This window comes from Pomacea canaliculata, linkage group LG13, assembly GCF_003073045.1.
Source record: "Pomacea canaliculata isolate SZHN2017 linkage group LG13, ASM307304v1, whole genome shotgun sequence".
NCBI lineage: Eukaryota > Metazoa > Mollusca > Gastropoda > Architaenioglossa > Ampullariidae > Pomacea > Pomacea canaliculata.
Window position 1 is genome coordinate 15650531 of NC_037602.1, and position 16056 is coordinate 15666586.

General features: G+C 46.4%; 1 protein-coding gene across 1 annotated transcript in view; it reads right to left on the reverse strand.

Moving 5' to 3' along the window:
• Window positions 1-16056, reverse strand: part of LOC112554480 — a 43350-nt gene that overhangs the window by 6987 nt on the left and 20307 nt on the right. Inside the window, exons 3-14 of the mRNA XM_025222261.1 lie at window positions 10260-10408; window positions 9097-9163; window positions 8514-8616; window positions 5676-5814; window positions 5571-5589; window positions 5296-5500; window positions 4901-5073; window positions 4254-4689; window positions 2639-4104; window positions 2042-2540; window positions 810-939; window positions 130-334 (exon numbers count right to left, since the gene is read on the reverse strand). Coding sequence (XP_025078046.1) covers window positions 130-334; window positions 810-939; window positions 2042-2540; window positions 2639-4104; window positions 4254-4689; window positions 4901-5073; window positions 5296-5500; window positions 5571-5589; window positions 5676-5814; window positions 8514-8616; window positions 9097-9163; window positions 10260-10408 — 3591 coding nt within the window. The remainder of the gene's footprint in view (window positions 1-129; window positions 335-809; window positions 940-2041; window positions 2541-2638; window positions 4105-4253; window positions 4690-4900; window positions 5074-5295; window positions 5501-5570; window positions 5590-5675; window positions 5815-8513; window positions 8617-9096; window positions 9164-10259; window positions 10409-16056) is intronic.

Sequence of the window (16056 nt, forward strand, 5' to 3'; positions counted from 1 at the left end):
TAGAAACTAGGCACAAATTTTTTTTAGAACATAGCGAATGTCTAAATATCTATCTAAAAAAAAAAAAGGTAGCATTAATGTCACTCCTTAACTCTTAAGTAATCGTGCTTTGTTTAGCTGAACACCCACCTCTGACCAGTTGCCAATTCTCCAGGTGTTACAGGGACTGTTCTGGCACACTCGCCGCCCCTCCGGTCTGATAATAGTGTCGCAGTTGCTGTCAGGCATGGTCAAGTTCAAGGTCCCAGAGATGCGAGCCATGCAGGTAAGGGTCCTGGTCTGTTCACCTGGACCACAGGTGGCGCTGCACTGGGACCACTCGCTTCGCTGCCACCTGTCCGACAGCACACAGCCGACAAACCCAACTTTAGTTAAAATTATTTATCTAAAGATAAATGTTTATTAAAGTTCATTAAAGTTGAACAATTTTCTTTTCCAAATGACTGGCTAAGTTGAAAACGAAGTCTACAAGATCAGCGAATCCGGTATTCTAGATACAGAGTATAGACACATAGACCGAGAGAAAATACCATGGTGTCAGAAATGTACATGGCTGCACTAAATCTGTCAAAGCAACAGCCAATTAGAAAACTACGACCGTAGATTAATATTTGTGACCTCGGGCTGTTTACCTTTTGTTGTTGTTGTAAATGGAAATGTCTTGCGAATGGAGAAAGAATATTTTGCCACATTGTGAAAAAATAGTACCCTGTATTTCTATCAAACCAGTGATTTGAAAATAAATTTGCTCTGCAGCAGGCCTTGAAGGACTTTGGTGCGCAGTTTAGTAAAGTTTAGATGAAACCTACTCGGCTGGACACGGGCGAGTGTTGCAGGTGATCGCCTTGGAGCGGGGCCGTTGTAACTGACTACAGTTCTCGTCGGTCACCACAGCACGTGTACGTGTGTGAAGACACACCACCGCAGTCTGCTGCAAACCTGTAATATAACAGAAGAACAAATTAAGATGGAAAGAGACAAACTGACTAAGAGAAAGGGAAGAAGGAATAAACACCAGATAGATAAACTGAGCGAGTGTTAGAATCTGGTTTGATCGTGAACGGAGGTACAAACAGCTGATCGCCTCGCTTGTGGACAGCTGGACGCCTCGATCTGAAGTCTCCACCCAACGAAAACGAATGCTCGACTTCGTGGTGTAAACGCATCATGCCAATAACAAATTAAAACTGTAAAAGAGTGTCTTAAAATTCTTGTTATTAGCTTTTTTTTAATCAGCGGTGTTCTAAGCTGCTCTCAATGACCATTTAACACCAGCGTGTGTTTGTCTTTGCACAGCTCTCCTCGAGCTTTCGTTTGCTGTCAGATTTTGTTGGTTAACCGGGATGTTTGCTCACAGAGGTGGACACGCGGAACGCGAAAGGGTCTGTTTGTCCACGAGTTTGGAGTTTGGAGTTGGGCTGCATGACTTTGGCAGTTGGCCCTCCTGCGCATTGTCTAACGGTTTTATTATAACTTTAGCAGGTCATGGCTTGAAACAAAGATGGCGGACCGGAGGTGTGTCTGCTGTAAGATTTCTATTACTTGCTTTTAAAAAAAAATCCTAGTGCCAAAAACTCTGAAGTATTTGTATACTGACTTGATCGGGGGCAAAAACAGGTTACTTGCCATCTGAGCACTCGTCTGGAAAATTCCAGAAGCCAGCGGATTGTATTCCACAGCAGCGAAAGAAAATTCTGGCATCTTACAAAAAAAAAGTGGGGCGCACATTTCTTAACACGTGGGACCTGCAATTGAGAGGCCGTCTGTCGAGGTTTTGTGTCACCTAGTGCTGTGCAGAAGTGCACTAAGAATATTAATGTTTATCAACGTGGAATCATACTTCCTGGAAATGTATAGTTGAGACGTGTCTCCATTGTTCACACACAGGCGCGAATATACGCACACACACAAAACACATACATGAACGAGTGCACACATATACCTATAAACTTAGGTGTGTATATATATATTATCGAACAAAAATGTCCATGTATGTATGCACGCATGAACATGGGTATGAACACACAAAGCACACACAAACCTCCTCCACACGTCAACGTGCAGTCCGTCAGTCCCGAGACCCGCCATTCGTAGCTGGAGGAGCCCAGAAAATTGTTATCTATCCTCCCTTCTCCTTCCTCCGTCTCCTCTCCACGCCGTCCCTCGACTAGGCTCGGCACCAGGTTGTCGTCCCCCCTGCCCAGCGTGCTAGCGCTGAAGGTGGGCACCTTGTTGTCGTTGTCGTAGTGAGCGGTGAGGCTGGCACGGGACGGGCTGCCATCCTGGCGCCGCTCGTTCGCCACAAATTGTGGGGCGGCCGCGCTTCTGCCCACGAAACCTGCCTGCGACCCGTACACAGGAGCCTGCGTAGGGACGAACGGCTGTCGCCCCGTCCTGGGGTCCACAGAGGGAGGTGGGATGGTCCGGAACTGGCCTCCGTCCGTCGTGGAGCTGCCATCCTTTCTTTCTGCCTGACTGTCGTCCGGCTCGGACACAGACGAATCCCTACCGACCTTTTTGCTGTCTTCGGCGCCCCGTGTTCGTCAGAGTTCGTTGGTCGCTGCCTTGTCTCAACTCCCGCAGCTCGCTGTGATGTAGCTGTGCCTGTGCCTGTGCCTGCACCCGCCACCCTGCTGACTATGCCGCTGGAAGGCACCAGCATGGCAGAAACGGCCGGAAGTTGACCAGTTGGGTGCGAGGACGCGGCGACGCCGTCGACGTTAACCTCTGTGGAGTGGGAACCTTCCCGCCCGGCATTGTGTTGTTTTTCTTGGTGCCTGCGTCTGTGCTGCTGTTGCTGTTGCTGTTGGTGGTAGTGATGTTGCTGTCGCTGGTGATTATTTTGCTGTGCGCGATCCTGCATGCGCTGTTGATGCTCGCGCAGTCGTCGGTTGTGCTCCTGCAGGCGGCGCTGGTACTCTGCCTCCTGAGCAGCCAGTTGCTGCTCGTACAGCTGCCTTCGCCTCAACAGCTCCCGGCGGTACTCCTCCTGCCGCCTGTCGTACGATGAAGGAGCTTCCGGCTTGGGGGTCACGACCACCTCCTGCTTCTGCACGCTGGGCACAAGTCCGTTCCCACCGGAAGAGGTCCTGCCCAAGTTGGGGCTCTCTACACCGTCATCCGAGCTTGAGGCTTGGCCGAGAGCCTGCGTTCGCCGTGGCCACTGCTGCCGATCCAGAGGACCCCGGGGATCACGATCGGGTTCGTACTTGGGTCGCACGGCTACTTGGACAGTTCGGAGAGTTTGGACAGTGTGGCTTCCCGGCCGCTGCTGCTGCTGACCAGAGATTGGCCGTCTAGCACCGTCACGTGACTGTGCAGCTCGCTGCTCGTCTTCTCGGACTGCTGGCTCGGACGGGGGTCGCCTAATAGGGGAGTGAATTACTTCCGCAGCTCGCCCGCGAGCTGGCTCACGCCCCGTGGCAAAATGGTCCTCGCTGACCTCACCATATTCCGCGGCGTGTGACCCCTGCTGGTTCCGCCTCCTGAAGGTAAAGCTCTGAGAATAGTGCGGACGCCGGAAGTGTCGCCTGTCCTCGATACGCGAGCCGTAACCCGAGGGACTGTCTCTCTGAGGGGAAGGGGTAGGGAAAGTTTGGTGGTCATTTCCTCCTCTTCTACTAGAGTCTTTATTTTTTTCTTTGTCTTTATCGGTCATCGATATATTTTTAGCCATCTCCGGAAGCTGAGGTAAGCTTGAATTAGATTGTTCGACTGTGCCTGCCGGTGACGAGTCCTCAACCCGAGGCTCTTTGAATACACTTTCATTGTTTGCACGAGCCTGGACGCCGTCATCGTCGAGGTGTCTTTCAGTGCTCGGAGACAGCGTAATGACACCATACGATGGCACAGTAGTTGTCATTGAAGTAGTTTCCGCTTGCTCGTTGCTTGCGTCACTATCGCTGTCTTCAACACTATTGCCTGGTGTTGTTGGCGGGAGGGGCTGCTGTGTCTGATCGGCGCCTGGTGCCTGCACAGTAGTCTTGTTATCTGCCTCCATCACGTCCGTTTGAGTGGCTGGACGATCATCACCCTTTTCCATTTCATCTTCGCTTTCATCCTGCTCTTGCTCATTGTCTCGATTCGAGTCAGGTGTTGTCGGTGCTTGGGTAGAATTCACAATGCTGTCTTCCCCTGGTTTTGTCGCCCGCGTCTCGTTCCTGCTTGTCTCCATGACCTGTCCTTTGTCTCGATTCCCGCTCACCCCGACGGCACGACCGTCCTCAGTTGCAGTGAGCTCCGGATCGCTCAGCACCCACTCAGGGATATCCTCGTCGTCGCTGTCGTAGAACTCCGCCTGCTCATTACCCTCCCTCCCCTCCTGTTTCGCTGGAATGCAGTCCTGCCGTCGAGACTGGCAGCGGTGCTCTGGTTGTGGTTTACTTCTTCTTCACTGGTTTCAAAAGCCGTGTCAGAAGCTCTGTTGTCGGAAGCCATGTCGGAATGGCTCGGATCCTGGACGGCTGCCGCTTCATGTCGCTCCCCGATGCCTTGGGTCTTGCTGGAGGCTTTCTTGCTTTTGTCGTCGCTTCGCAGCTTCGGCGATGGTGTGGCCGTCAGATCCGAAGGCGGCGGAGTGGAGTCATCGTTGTTGGCGCCGTAGATTATTCGCCGGAAGTAGTTGTCGTTTACGGAGAGAGGGACGTTGAAGCTGTACAGGATGCCCAGGTTTGGCCCTTTGGACAACATCTGCAACATACAGCTTCAGTAATAAGAAAGCTGAAAGATATCGTACCTAAAGCGATGTGTTTGTGTGTGATTATGTGTGATTCTGTATCTATGCATGTATGTATGTGGTGTATGTATTTGTCTGTTTGTGTATCTGTGAGATTGTGAGTGCCTGCAGCCTTGAGCCTGTTGTCTCTGTTAAAAGGTTTAGCATAGCAGCATGAATGCTTACCATCAGATTGACTGGTCTGTCGGTAGGTCCTATCGCAAGAATACATTGACCAGGACAGTACAGTGTGCTCTTCTCGTACGAGAAAATAGTTCCTGCTCCCTCGTAATTCCCGGAAGATAAAGTAAGTCCTTCGGGGTTTACAAAGTAGTTCCCGTCCTCTAAAAGCTGAAGAGCTGAAAGAGACATTGAACTCTCAGCTTTGCCATTGCAAAATGTCTTAAAAAGTTCCTGAGGTAAGAAATACGTTTTTGTGCACTGCAAATAGTCCGAATTCCCTCTGTAATAAATGTTGTTTTTTTTATACTCTAAAAAACAAGTTTTACTCTGCAGCAAATTAAATTTTCCTGGTCTATGGTGGGTTTACTGCCCTCCAGATCCTCCCTGTCTTCTCTTACCGAGCGTGTTGTTGCTGGGACGAAGTTCGGTGATGTTGATGTTGGTGGCGCCGGGAGGGATGGTGATGACCTTGGTTGCCCCTCTCCCCAGCTGCAGGCGCGTGAAGATGCCGGAGATGCTCCGGCACGTCGAGTTGTCTCCCTTGCAGACGCCGCAGGCATCTTTTCGCCATGGCGACTCCAGCACGTCATCACAGCCGACTTCCTATTGACACAGGTCAAAGGTGGCGTGAACTTTATTGCACGGTCGCAGCGAATTTTACAACACTTCACACAAAAGATGCTCCATCTCCACTAAAAGTAGATGTCAGTGGTTGGTTGAATTCAGTCTCTAAAAGGTCTTTTAAAGTCCCGTAATATTCCACACGGAGTTACCTTACCTTGCACTGTCCATGCACACAGACGGCGCTGGGGCTGGAGGACGGGCCCGGCAAGGTGTGCCGTCAACAACCCGGTCGGCAAGGTTGGCATAGAAGTGGTGACCCCTGGCACGGCAAGAAAGCCTACAGGGGTCAGAGGCTGCACACAGAGGGCAATTTTTTTCCTAATGACTGAGATCAGTACAAGACAGCAGTCTTTTCTCAAAACCTCCCTCACCCCCCACATCAACACCATTACCTCCATTCTTAAGATGGAGGCGTGTAAGCATCAACAAGACTCAACAACGCTGGTATCACGAAGGCACTTGGAAACACTTACGTTGTCAAGGCAACACCCAATGGGAAGGATGTCATCATATGTTCATGAGGTGTAGCTATAGACTTTTAAGATGTCAGGGGTTTGGCCGCGGGTTTGTCTGTAAATGTGAGCTGGATGGGAACCCTACACTATGAGAGAAAGTCGGTAAATTCCCAAGTGCTTCTCAAAGTTTCGATGACAGACATAGTGTGGCGGTGTCAACACCCTCGACGAGCCCTCACCAGACATTTCTTTCAATATCTTCTTAATTGGACACACTGTCAAACGTGTTGGCTATGTTCGGTAAATGTTTACATGGCGGTCAGACAAACATTTTGCCAGATTTAGTCACGTACTCGGCAAAGTGTGCCTGGCTAAGAAGCCTCCTGAGTAAAGCAAGCGTGCACCGGAATAAATGTTACTATCGTCGAGTAAATTTGTAATCTGCAGGTAAAATATTTGTGTGTCAGTCCTGACAACATCTGCTAAGATAACTCGTTTTTTAACAGGAAACAGTTTACCTGGAGACAGTCAACAGATCCAGCTGGGGTTTCGACAGTCAGCAGGAAAGATAAAGACACTCAGGGTCTACTTTTAGGAGCTAGATGTCTAGCAAGTGCAAATACATCTAAATTGCTAGACATCGAGAGCAGTGTATAAATTTAAGCAGCTACATATATAGAAACTGCACCTACATATAAATTACAAGACGTCTACCACAGTCCTTCTACACCAGGGTTGGGAAAAGTTTTCGTTTTGCGGGCTGGTCTCAAAATTCTATGCGGCTGCAGGAAAAATATCAAAATCCATGGAGAGAGCTAGAAATCTGATATAGTTCATGTACGGAGGAACGCTAGACTTTTAATCAACATATATACTTATATCCGTAAACAGGGAGGGTGTCCAAGCCTTAAATCTTGTGTTGTTAGTGGCATCCATGTTGTTTGTCGTTTGTCTTAAATAAGACTCTTTCTTCAGAATTAAAAAAATAACCAGACAACAGATAAAAAGACAGAAGAATGGGAAAGAAAGAAACAGACAGAAAAAAGAGAAAAACGAGCTCTGTGTTTGGCATCTCTTCACTGCGAGTGTCTTACGTAAAGAGGATTTTTTAAAAACATTTGATAGTCAACACAGGAGCTGGAGTTTGCTGAAATTTTCCCAAAAGCTGAGTCACACCACTCTCACCCCATCTCCCCACTGCTGCTAACCAACTTGCCAGCCAGTGGCCTCGAGATTTCGCTCCTTGAAAAAAGATTGATTGTTACTCGGCGATGTGTTTATTTGTGTGTGCGTGCGCGCGAGTAAAAAGAGAGAGGATGTGTTTATGGTGCGTACGAACGTCTGATTTCGCGGTTTCATGCGTGCATCCCTCTGTGAGTGTGTGTCACACCTTCCACACACCTTTACCAGAACTGCCTAAAACAAATAAAATAACAAAAAACGAAACAAACCCAGAGAAGTTTAAAAGATTCGCAAACAGAAGACGCGAAAACCCTCCACCACCCACCTCAAAAAAGAAAGAAAACAAACTCTATCGAAACAAGAAAGGGATGTCTTTCTTGTACCCGCCTGTCTCTGCCGGGTGAACCTGTCTGCGCATGTCAGCAGGCGACGGCGACAAGTGGCAACGTCGTAGGTGATCACGTGGTGCACCGAGTGCCGTGCAATAGAATAACCAGCAGGGAGAGCCATTTGCTGTTTCAGCTGTTGCTTAAAAGAAAGGACAACAGCCCGCAACGTTGGGCTGAAGTGTATGTCTTTCAGTCGCTGGCTGGGGGCACGGTGCAGCTGTCTGGAGCTTGACAGCCCCTCCCCACCCCGCCACCCACGTGATGTTAACCCCTTCTGTGTTCAAATGTTCGTCTCTATTACCAACGGCATCCAACCGCATCATCAACGGCTTTACGCCGAACCTGGAACTACGGATGTGTAACGAAGCTAGCCTCTTATTATGTAATCATATGATGTAACTATTGCTATATACTTCCGTGGAGTCTCCGTAAAACAATGACAAAAGTGATTCCAACGTTTTGTCATAAGTTCCAGCATTGATATAGTTCTATTTTTAACTACACCTGCGACTTTTGTTTCTTCTTTTGTTTATTTGTTTGCTTGTTCTGAATATTTTAATAGTTTATTACATTAAAAAGTAGAAAGCTTACTGCATAAGTTCGGGTCTGTGTTAGTGTTTGGGTTAGGGTTTGATATAGGATTGAAGCTTAATAATAATAATTTAATTTCACTACTTTAAAGTATTACAGTGCACTGTACAGGCACACACAGACACACACATGGTGAATATACTTCCTTCTACATACATACGATCTTATTCTATTTTTGCATCAAAAATAAACAAAACTCCTAATACGTAAAAAACAAGATTAACATGATCAGAATTTGTTTTAAATTATGAGTGTAGATATACAAGCTCTATATCACTAGCAATGACAGCTCAGTGTAAATGGCAATGTCATGTAGAATGCATGGAGAGGTGCAGTATGTGGCACAACATAAGCTACTGTGTACTGTGTACGTACGATGGATGAAGGGTTCCCAGGTGTAGTTGTGTTCTGACTGCACGCTGGTCCGGTATTTTGCACATTCTTTCTCCCTGAGCGAGGCCGGTCCACCGGAACAAGCCTGTGTGAATAAACTTGCAATACAGACAGTTGTTACAGGCAAACTCGAGTACTTACATTTTATTACTTTAAAACAATTTTCATTCCTTACACTATCCCAATGGCCAACTTATGAGCGGAGAACTTTGTTCAGTCGAAGTGATGCAAACCACTGAACATCAAAGTTGCCTCTGGGTTATGGAAAGAGGTCTCGTTTAAATGTAATTAGAAATAAAATCAATCCAAATGTACATTCCTCAAAAATATTAATTACAAATTACATTTTTGTAGCAAAGTAGTATTAGATTTATCTTCTCTTCCTTTTCCAGCAACTTAATTTCGTTTTTATCTCGGGTTGGCCTTTAACATTCATCATGGAAGTCCAGGTCTGTGTAACAAAATGTTGTGATAAGTAGACGAGTAGAGAGAGGCTCCCTCACAAGATTCAGAAGTGTGATTATGTCATGGGGACATACCCTGGTTTTGTGGTTTGTCAAATTACCTGTTTATTGCACACTTTGATCTCCTTATCTGCTCCCGCACATTCCACAGAACTGTCTTCTCTTGAACTGCAAGCAAAGATGAAGCAAAACTGTACTTCCATCAGGGAGGTCTGTCTACCTAATTTCGTACAGTTACAGAGAAAGGAATATGAGAAGGAAACAAATTAGGTGATTAAGAAGACAAACAGATAGAAAAGGTGAAGCGGACATATTGATTCCAATAACAATTATTATTTGTCAGGAAATGCAGACAGAATGAACCCAGACCCCCGAAGCTACCGTCAAGTAGATTCTGTGTAGATATGTAATTCTAACTCCAAGGTACGCAGGCCTGCAGTAGGTATATTACCTACGAGTTAAGTAACTTGCAAGCCCATAGCTACCTCCGAGGTATCTCGGTTTCCGAGGCCATGGACCCATGGTTCTGCGAAGAGGTTGCGCCACCTACGCACTCACCTGCTCTCTCACACTTCGCACAAAAAAAACTGTGTGCCCCATCCCACCCTTTGCGAAAACACTCTTGGTGTTGAAGTCTGCTTCATCGGCTGCCAGTTTATTACAGAAAGCCATCAAGCGCTAGCATTACTACCCGTGGGCGGACTCCCTGACGATGGGGTGGGGGTTAGGCAGTTTTAGAACAGAAAATAAACATTTTAAGCGAAGAGGATGGAAACTTCACATGCAGCACGTGCATTTGGAAATAGGACTCCTCTAGTCCCGCACATGCGTACTCACGCACGCTTGCACACACTCGCATACAGAATAAAGAAGAGATGGATGGGAGGATGTGTCTTTTCTCCTTGTATATAAACACACAGGATATATATATATTACAGACATATATAAGACATTCTTTCTCTTTTTCGCACGCACACACACCCCACAACTACCACCGTCCTGGTATGAGTCTTTTCAAGCTGGGTGATGTGGGAATTCTTAATAAGTCAGGCTGAGAGATGTGAGAATTCGTAATGGACGAAGCTCGGGGGTGTTGGAATTCGTAATGGAAAAAACTGAAGGATGTTGAAATCTTTAATAAGGGGAGTTGAGAGATGTGGGAATTCGTAATAGCAGAAAGTTGAGGGCTGGTGTGTCTTCGTGAGGAAAGACATTTCATGAGGTGAAGATTCTTAAAGGGGAAGTAGGTGTGTGCCATACGTACAGTAACTGAGCGAAGGGCAACATGGCAGGGTGCTGACATCGGCGTGAACGGACTGTGAGGCCCACACCACAGTCCACCGTGCAGGATGACCAGCTGGACCACTCGCCCCATTCTCCTTCCTCTACGCCGCCGTCGTCTGCACTCTGCACCTGCACACGTAAACACGTGACGATCAAATAAACGATGAAGATGGAATCGGGTGTCAGAGAAACATCATGGCTGCCTGGGGCATTACGTGGTCTGTCCAGTCCATGCATGTTGTCCGTCCTGTCAGAGGCGTGCATTGTATCTCATGCTATCAGAAGCATGTGTTATCTCTCCACAAATGTCAGTGGATCAGAAAAGCTATCAAAGACTTCTTGCCAGACAGTTTATCCAACCTTTGCTGCGTATATTTGAACACAAGGCAACACCATCGCAACTGGGCTTCTCTGTTAACCGATCTTTCAGACATGAAATAATGGAGATGGAAAAACACATCCTCTATAGTCAGGAAACTGACTGGACAAACTCACTTCGGTTTTTTTAATTTCTTACTTTACGTATTCATTTCTAACCTTTGGGTAAAGTAGTCTTCAAAACTACATCAAAGACGGCTATTAGGCGAAATTAAACAAATTGAGGTTCTTTAGGCGCAAGCAGAAGCTGACCTGGACACAGGTGGTTCTTCTAGTGTCTTTACACAGGCCATTCCCCGAACTATATTTAGAAAGAGATAAAACAACTTTAGAGACAGACGAGTATCCTGGGTACATTATTACAGGAAGTGCTAACGAAAGTACTCGTTGCTGACCTCTGCGAGCGCGTCTTTTCGCTCAGGGAGAAAATGAAAAAAGAGTTTCACAAACACCATCAGCACTCTTTATCACCTGCCTGCCGTTACAAGTTGTAGCGTTAACTGGTGTTACATACTCCTAAAGCCCAAGAGGCTGAACTGGACAGCAAACGAGGAGTAACCTGGTCGTTTCATGCGGGACAGGTTCACCATCGCTCGAGACAGGTCTAAGGATCGGCATTAAACACAAACAAACAAACAGGTCTAAGGAGCGAACTTTTCAGGAGCTTCATCTATTTAGTGTCTCCACCACCCCACTCCATCAGACCTCCGCTCCGACTATCAGTAAGTGTAATAGCTCGTCTGGTGGTACTAGTCGAGGGATGTATGTATGTTGATATATATTTCACCACTGCCTGTTGCTACATATCTCACCACTGATTATTGCTACATCTCTCACCACTGCCTGTTGCTACATATCTCACCACTGATTATTGCTACATATCTCACCACTGCCTGTTGCTACATATCTCACCACTGATTATTGCTACATATCTCACCACTGATTATTGCTACATATCTCACCACTGCCTGTGTGCTAATATCTCACCACTGTTGCTACATATCTCCCACTGCCTGTTGCTGACATGCTACATATCTCACATGATTTTGCTACAGTTCTCAACATGCCTGTGCTTTGCTACATATCTCACTATCTGCCTATTGCTACATATTCACCAACTGCCTGTATTGCTACATATATCCACATCTGCTATTTGCTACATATCTCTACACACTGCTGTTGCTACATATCTCACCACTTGCGCCATGTTGTTACATATCTCAATGCCTATTGTTACAAATCTCACCACTGTCTATTGTTACAGTTTTCACAGCTGCCTGTCGTTGTCATAGCTTCCTGAGAGCAAGCAACCTCGTTTCCACTCTCCCCTAGGGCATTGAGACACAAGAAGTTTTTTTTTCACTCACTCTCCCAGCCAGCTAACCTTTCCTCTCACACACACAATGTGATGAAATTACTCGGCAGGTTTTGGCTACAAAAGACTCAAATTCCGCGAATTTTCCCCAAACATTGCCAGAGTTTTCTTAGTTTCTTTCCTTCCCAGACCTTTTTAAATACTTTTTTGGTGCTGTGAAAATTCGCTTTGCCACTGCTGTATCACGGAGTGAAGCCGCCCATGGGTTAGGAGTCGAGGAGGTAGCCACATTTCACATTTGGCCAAGTCAATCAAACGAAGTATAAATCTCTGTCGGAAACTGCAGGAGATTCGTAATTTCTCGCGAGACTTCTCCACGTCGTCAACAGCAGAAATGTAACAAACTTCACATTCTACATTCCTCCCTCCCCAGCGTCCTCCCCAACCTCAAGCCCACAGCTTGCATGTGCCCACTATAGTAATGAAGGTAGAATCATTGCAGCTGCTCGCCAAGCATTAATTTAGAATGTACCCCACGTGCTTGTCTCCCCCTCGCCTTTCCCACCCCTGCGCTCTTTTCCTCCACGTTCCTCGTCTGGTGTGCTTTAATGAGAACCAATGTTCCCTGTGCTTGAGTTGCATGTGCTCATTTATAGTAATGGGAAAGCGGATGCTTAAGTAGTCTAATGCAAAGAAGTCTTAAAACCGATGGAGCGAACACTACCGCAAGTTCGAAACCCGCGTGACGCATCTCTTTTTTTTTTTGGGGTGGGTTGTTAAGTTGTGTGAGTTTCTAGTGTGGATGAAACAAGCAGCGATGAGAGAGAGAGGCTAGACAGACAGCATGGCACACAGCCTCACCAAAAGTCTGGCCCAGTAGAAAAAGTGTGAGTTGTGGGTCTCTCCTACCCCATCCCACAGCGACTGGGGCATTTACTTTACCGAAACCTATTAATATGGATAGTGTTTCTTAAATACTTTTATTTATAAATGTAGAAACAATAATACCACATTTTTATCGATGCTAATTCCTGAACATTCATTGAAGATTAATACGCTGCACTCACATTCTTTCCTTTTTCACTCACATTTTTTTCCCCTTTGTAAGTGCTCCAGTCTTGATTTTCTTTCTCTCGTTTCTCCCTACAGACAAGGGCCGCTTCATTGTGCAAGAATAGCAGTTTGTCACTAGGCTACCTGTGCCGAGCTCAGAATAAACATCCCCAAACATTTTTGGTTTTTTGGACACAGGATCCACGCACTTGACCTTTCCTTTTCTTTCATAACCACCGAGACCCCTGAGTGCCTGCCATCAATGAAGCTGTTGTTGTGTGAAGCCCTTGATGACTGCGAGGCTGCTGACGTGCAAAACCTACTAACGCGCGAACCGTTGAGGTGCACGAGACTGTTGATGTGTGAAATCGTTTATGGGTGAAATAACGAAGTGAGTGAGACTGATAACATGTATAATTACGGTGGTGGATAAGGCAGGGGTGGGTAATTGTGCCGGGGACGATCAATTATACACGACTGCATCACAGACTTGTGTATTAAACATCGTATTTAAACATCAAAGACTACCCTCACAGATTTATGTATTAAACACAATATTTAAACATCAAAGACTGCCATCACCGACTTATGTATTAACCGCACATTGAACCATCATAGACTACGTAGTTAATCGCTACTGACAACCGTTTCAGTCCCTCCAATCTACCTTTAAAGACTAGAGAGAACAAAATTCAACTTTCAAAGACTGCTCTTTGTTTGCGGCTGTCGTCACATAATTTTTGCAGGACAGACATAAGATATAAACAAATCTTCTTTATCGGCAGTCCCTGGCCCAGCAAACGCCAGCGAACCACAAGCACAAGACTGGATTGCCAAGAGGTTGTTAAAAGACTAGCTGGGTGGAAATTCTTTTAGCAATGATTCAGTAAAGTTCAGGGTAAGATACAATTTTACCACATCTAGCTGGTTGCATCCTCCTTCCTTTCACGATCTACAAGCATGCAAACATCACGAAGAACAGAAAGCAATCAAAATCATGACGTCACGTTTGTACACAGATACGCCTTAATTATGGTCCTAACCCTCTCATTGGTTGAACTTTGATAACGAAAAAGTATGTATGTACAATCCTGATGTCTGACCTCTTCATGTACATAGTTATGTTCATAGGTGTGTATCTCGAGAACGGAATGCGTATATTCAGCCATATTTGGGAAAACAGCTTAACCCGCCACTAGTCCTTTAAGTGCGTCTGAATTTTGTTTGCAGCCACGAAGTCCCCGCAAAAAGCGAAGATAAAAAATGTGTTTACAGTTTCAAAAATAAGAGGTAAAACAGGAGAACAAAATGTTCTTAAACAAACAGCGTTATGACCAGAGGCGTCCCGAGGTCTCTGCTCTTCACCACAGCCCATCTACAGAGATATGCGAACAAAACAGCAGAAAGCTTGGTGGAGTACAATGAAAGAAGTCAAGCAAGCACTCGGGCAGCATAGTGACAGAGTGACAGACAGATGTGCAGGCCTTGTCGACAAACACACACGCACACAGTCACAGACACATTAGTCAGTCACTGTGCCCAGCCAGGTGAGAAAAAGATTCCTCTGTGATGCTTCCCCCTCAGACCTCCTATTTGCTGTTATCCCCTTTTTTCAGTTACCCTTTTCTCCTATCTCCCTCCTTCAAGATATTCTTCTGTCTGCTATTCACCCCTCCCCTGGTAATGGTCAAGGAGGAAACACCAGAACCCGCTACCCCATTCGGTCCGTGCTTCGCACAGCTACCCGCCGAGCACCTGTGGGACCAGGTAAATATAACAGAAGTTCCCAAGCCCTTTCCGTTTACTTGGTCTAACCCAGGCACCCTTCCCCCGCCCGCCACCAGGCTTTATCATCCGGGAACTTGTCTCTCAACCGCTACATCCCTCGCAGCCGCAGTCGCGGTCGTAATGGCTTTATCGCCGTCAGGTCCGCCACGCCCTGCTGGTACGGGACCAAAATGCAGCGCGGCAAGCCAGTAAATGTTCTTGAAAGAACGAAACAAGAATAAAGAGCAGGATGCTCACAAAAAATATATACAAGAAGAGGGCTTTGACCGGGCTCTCGACCTGTTTCTAAGTTTGACCCCATATCGCTTTTGGTGTCTAGAATTTGTCATTGCTTCTTCTTCTTCCTGCCTTCAAAACCTTCTTTTAGATTGCTGCAAATGAACACCTCTCTCTTCCTCCACACTTTCCACGATGATCGTTTTCTTGTTGGTGTGTGTCAACTTCTTCATTGATGCGTCCTCGTGCAGCAGTCCCTTTGAGGCAAACAGATAAAAGGTCGAGGTCTGTCAGCAATGACCTGCAGTGGTATTCTGGTTGATTATTGCAGCCATGGCTTGACTTTTCATTTGACCAGAAGGTTCTATAAACCATGCAGTCTCTATACGAGTAAACTATTCAACCTTATTGCAGTTTGACGGTCTGCTGGATGGATGCACAGACCATGGTCTTACGGGGGATGCTGGGTAATGGAATGGTTGGAACAGGCGCTGTATTCACCAACAAGCAACCGCGCAACACGAGGTCTGGTCTCCACAGCTGAGACATTTTTTTCATTTTTTTTTTCACCAAAGTACGAGAATTTGATCTTACAGATGGTCTTTCAGGATATTTCTCTACTCTTTGGGTCCGAAAGCAGCGAGCGATCTAGATGTGGAAGGTATATCTGATGGTCGCCGATAGTGTCACTCGCATAGGGCAACCGGCGAGACCTTCACGACGGCCATTGTGATTTCTGACGCTCACCAAACTTCTGTTTATTGCAACAACGGGCGGACTTGCTCTTAGTCTGTCGTACGGGACCACTCGCCAGTGTTAACATTAAACAAACGCAGAGTGACAATACACACGAACCAGGGAAGGTAAGGAGTTCTGAAAATTTCAAGAGTTACATAAGCAGGACAGACGAAAAAAAAGACGTGAGAGGGGCGTGAAGTGAGAGGCCATGGGTTCAGATCTCGTCTCAGGACATTTTATGTAACTCCAGTTTCCTTTCCCCTCCCTCTTCCTCTCCACTCATAATTCT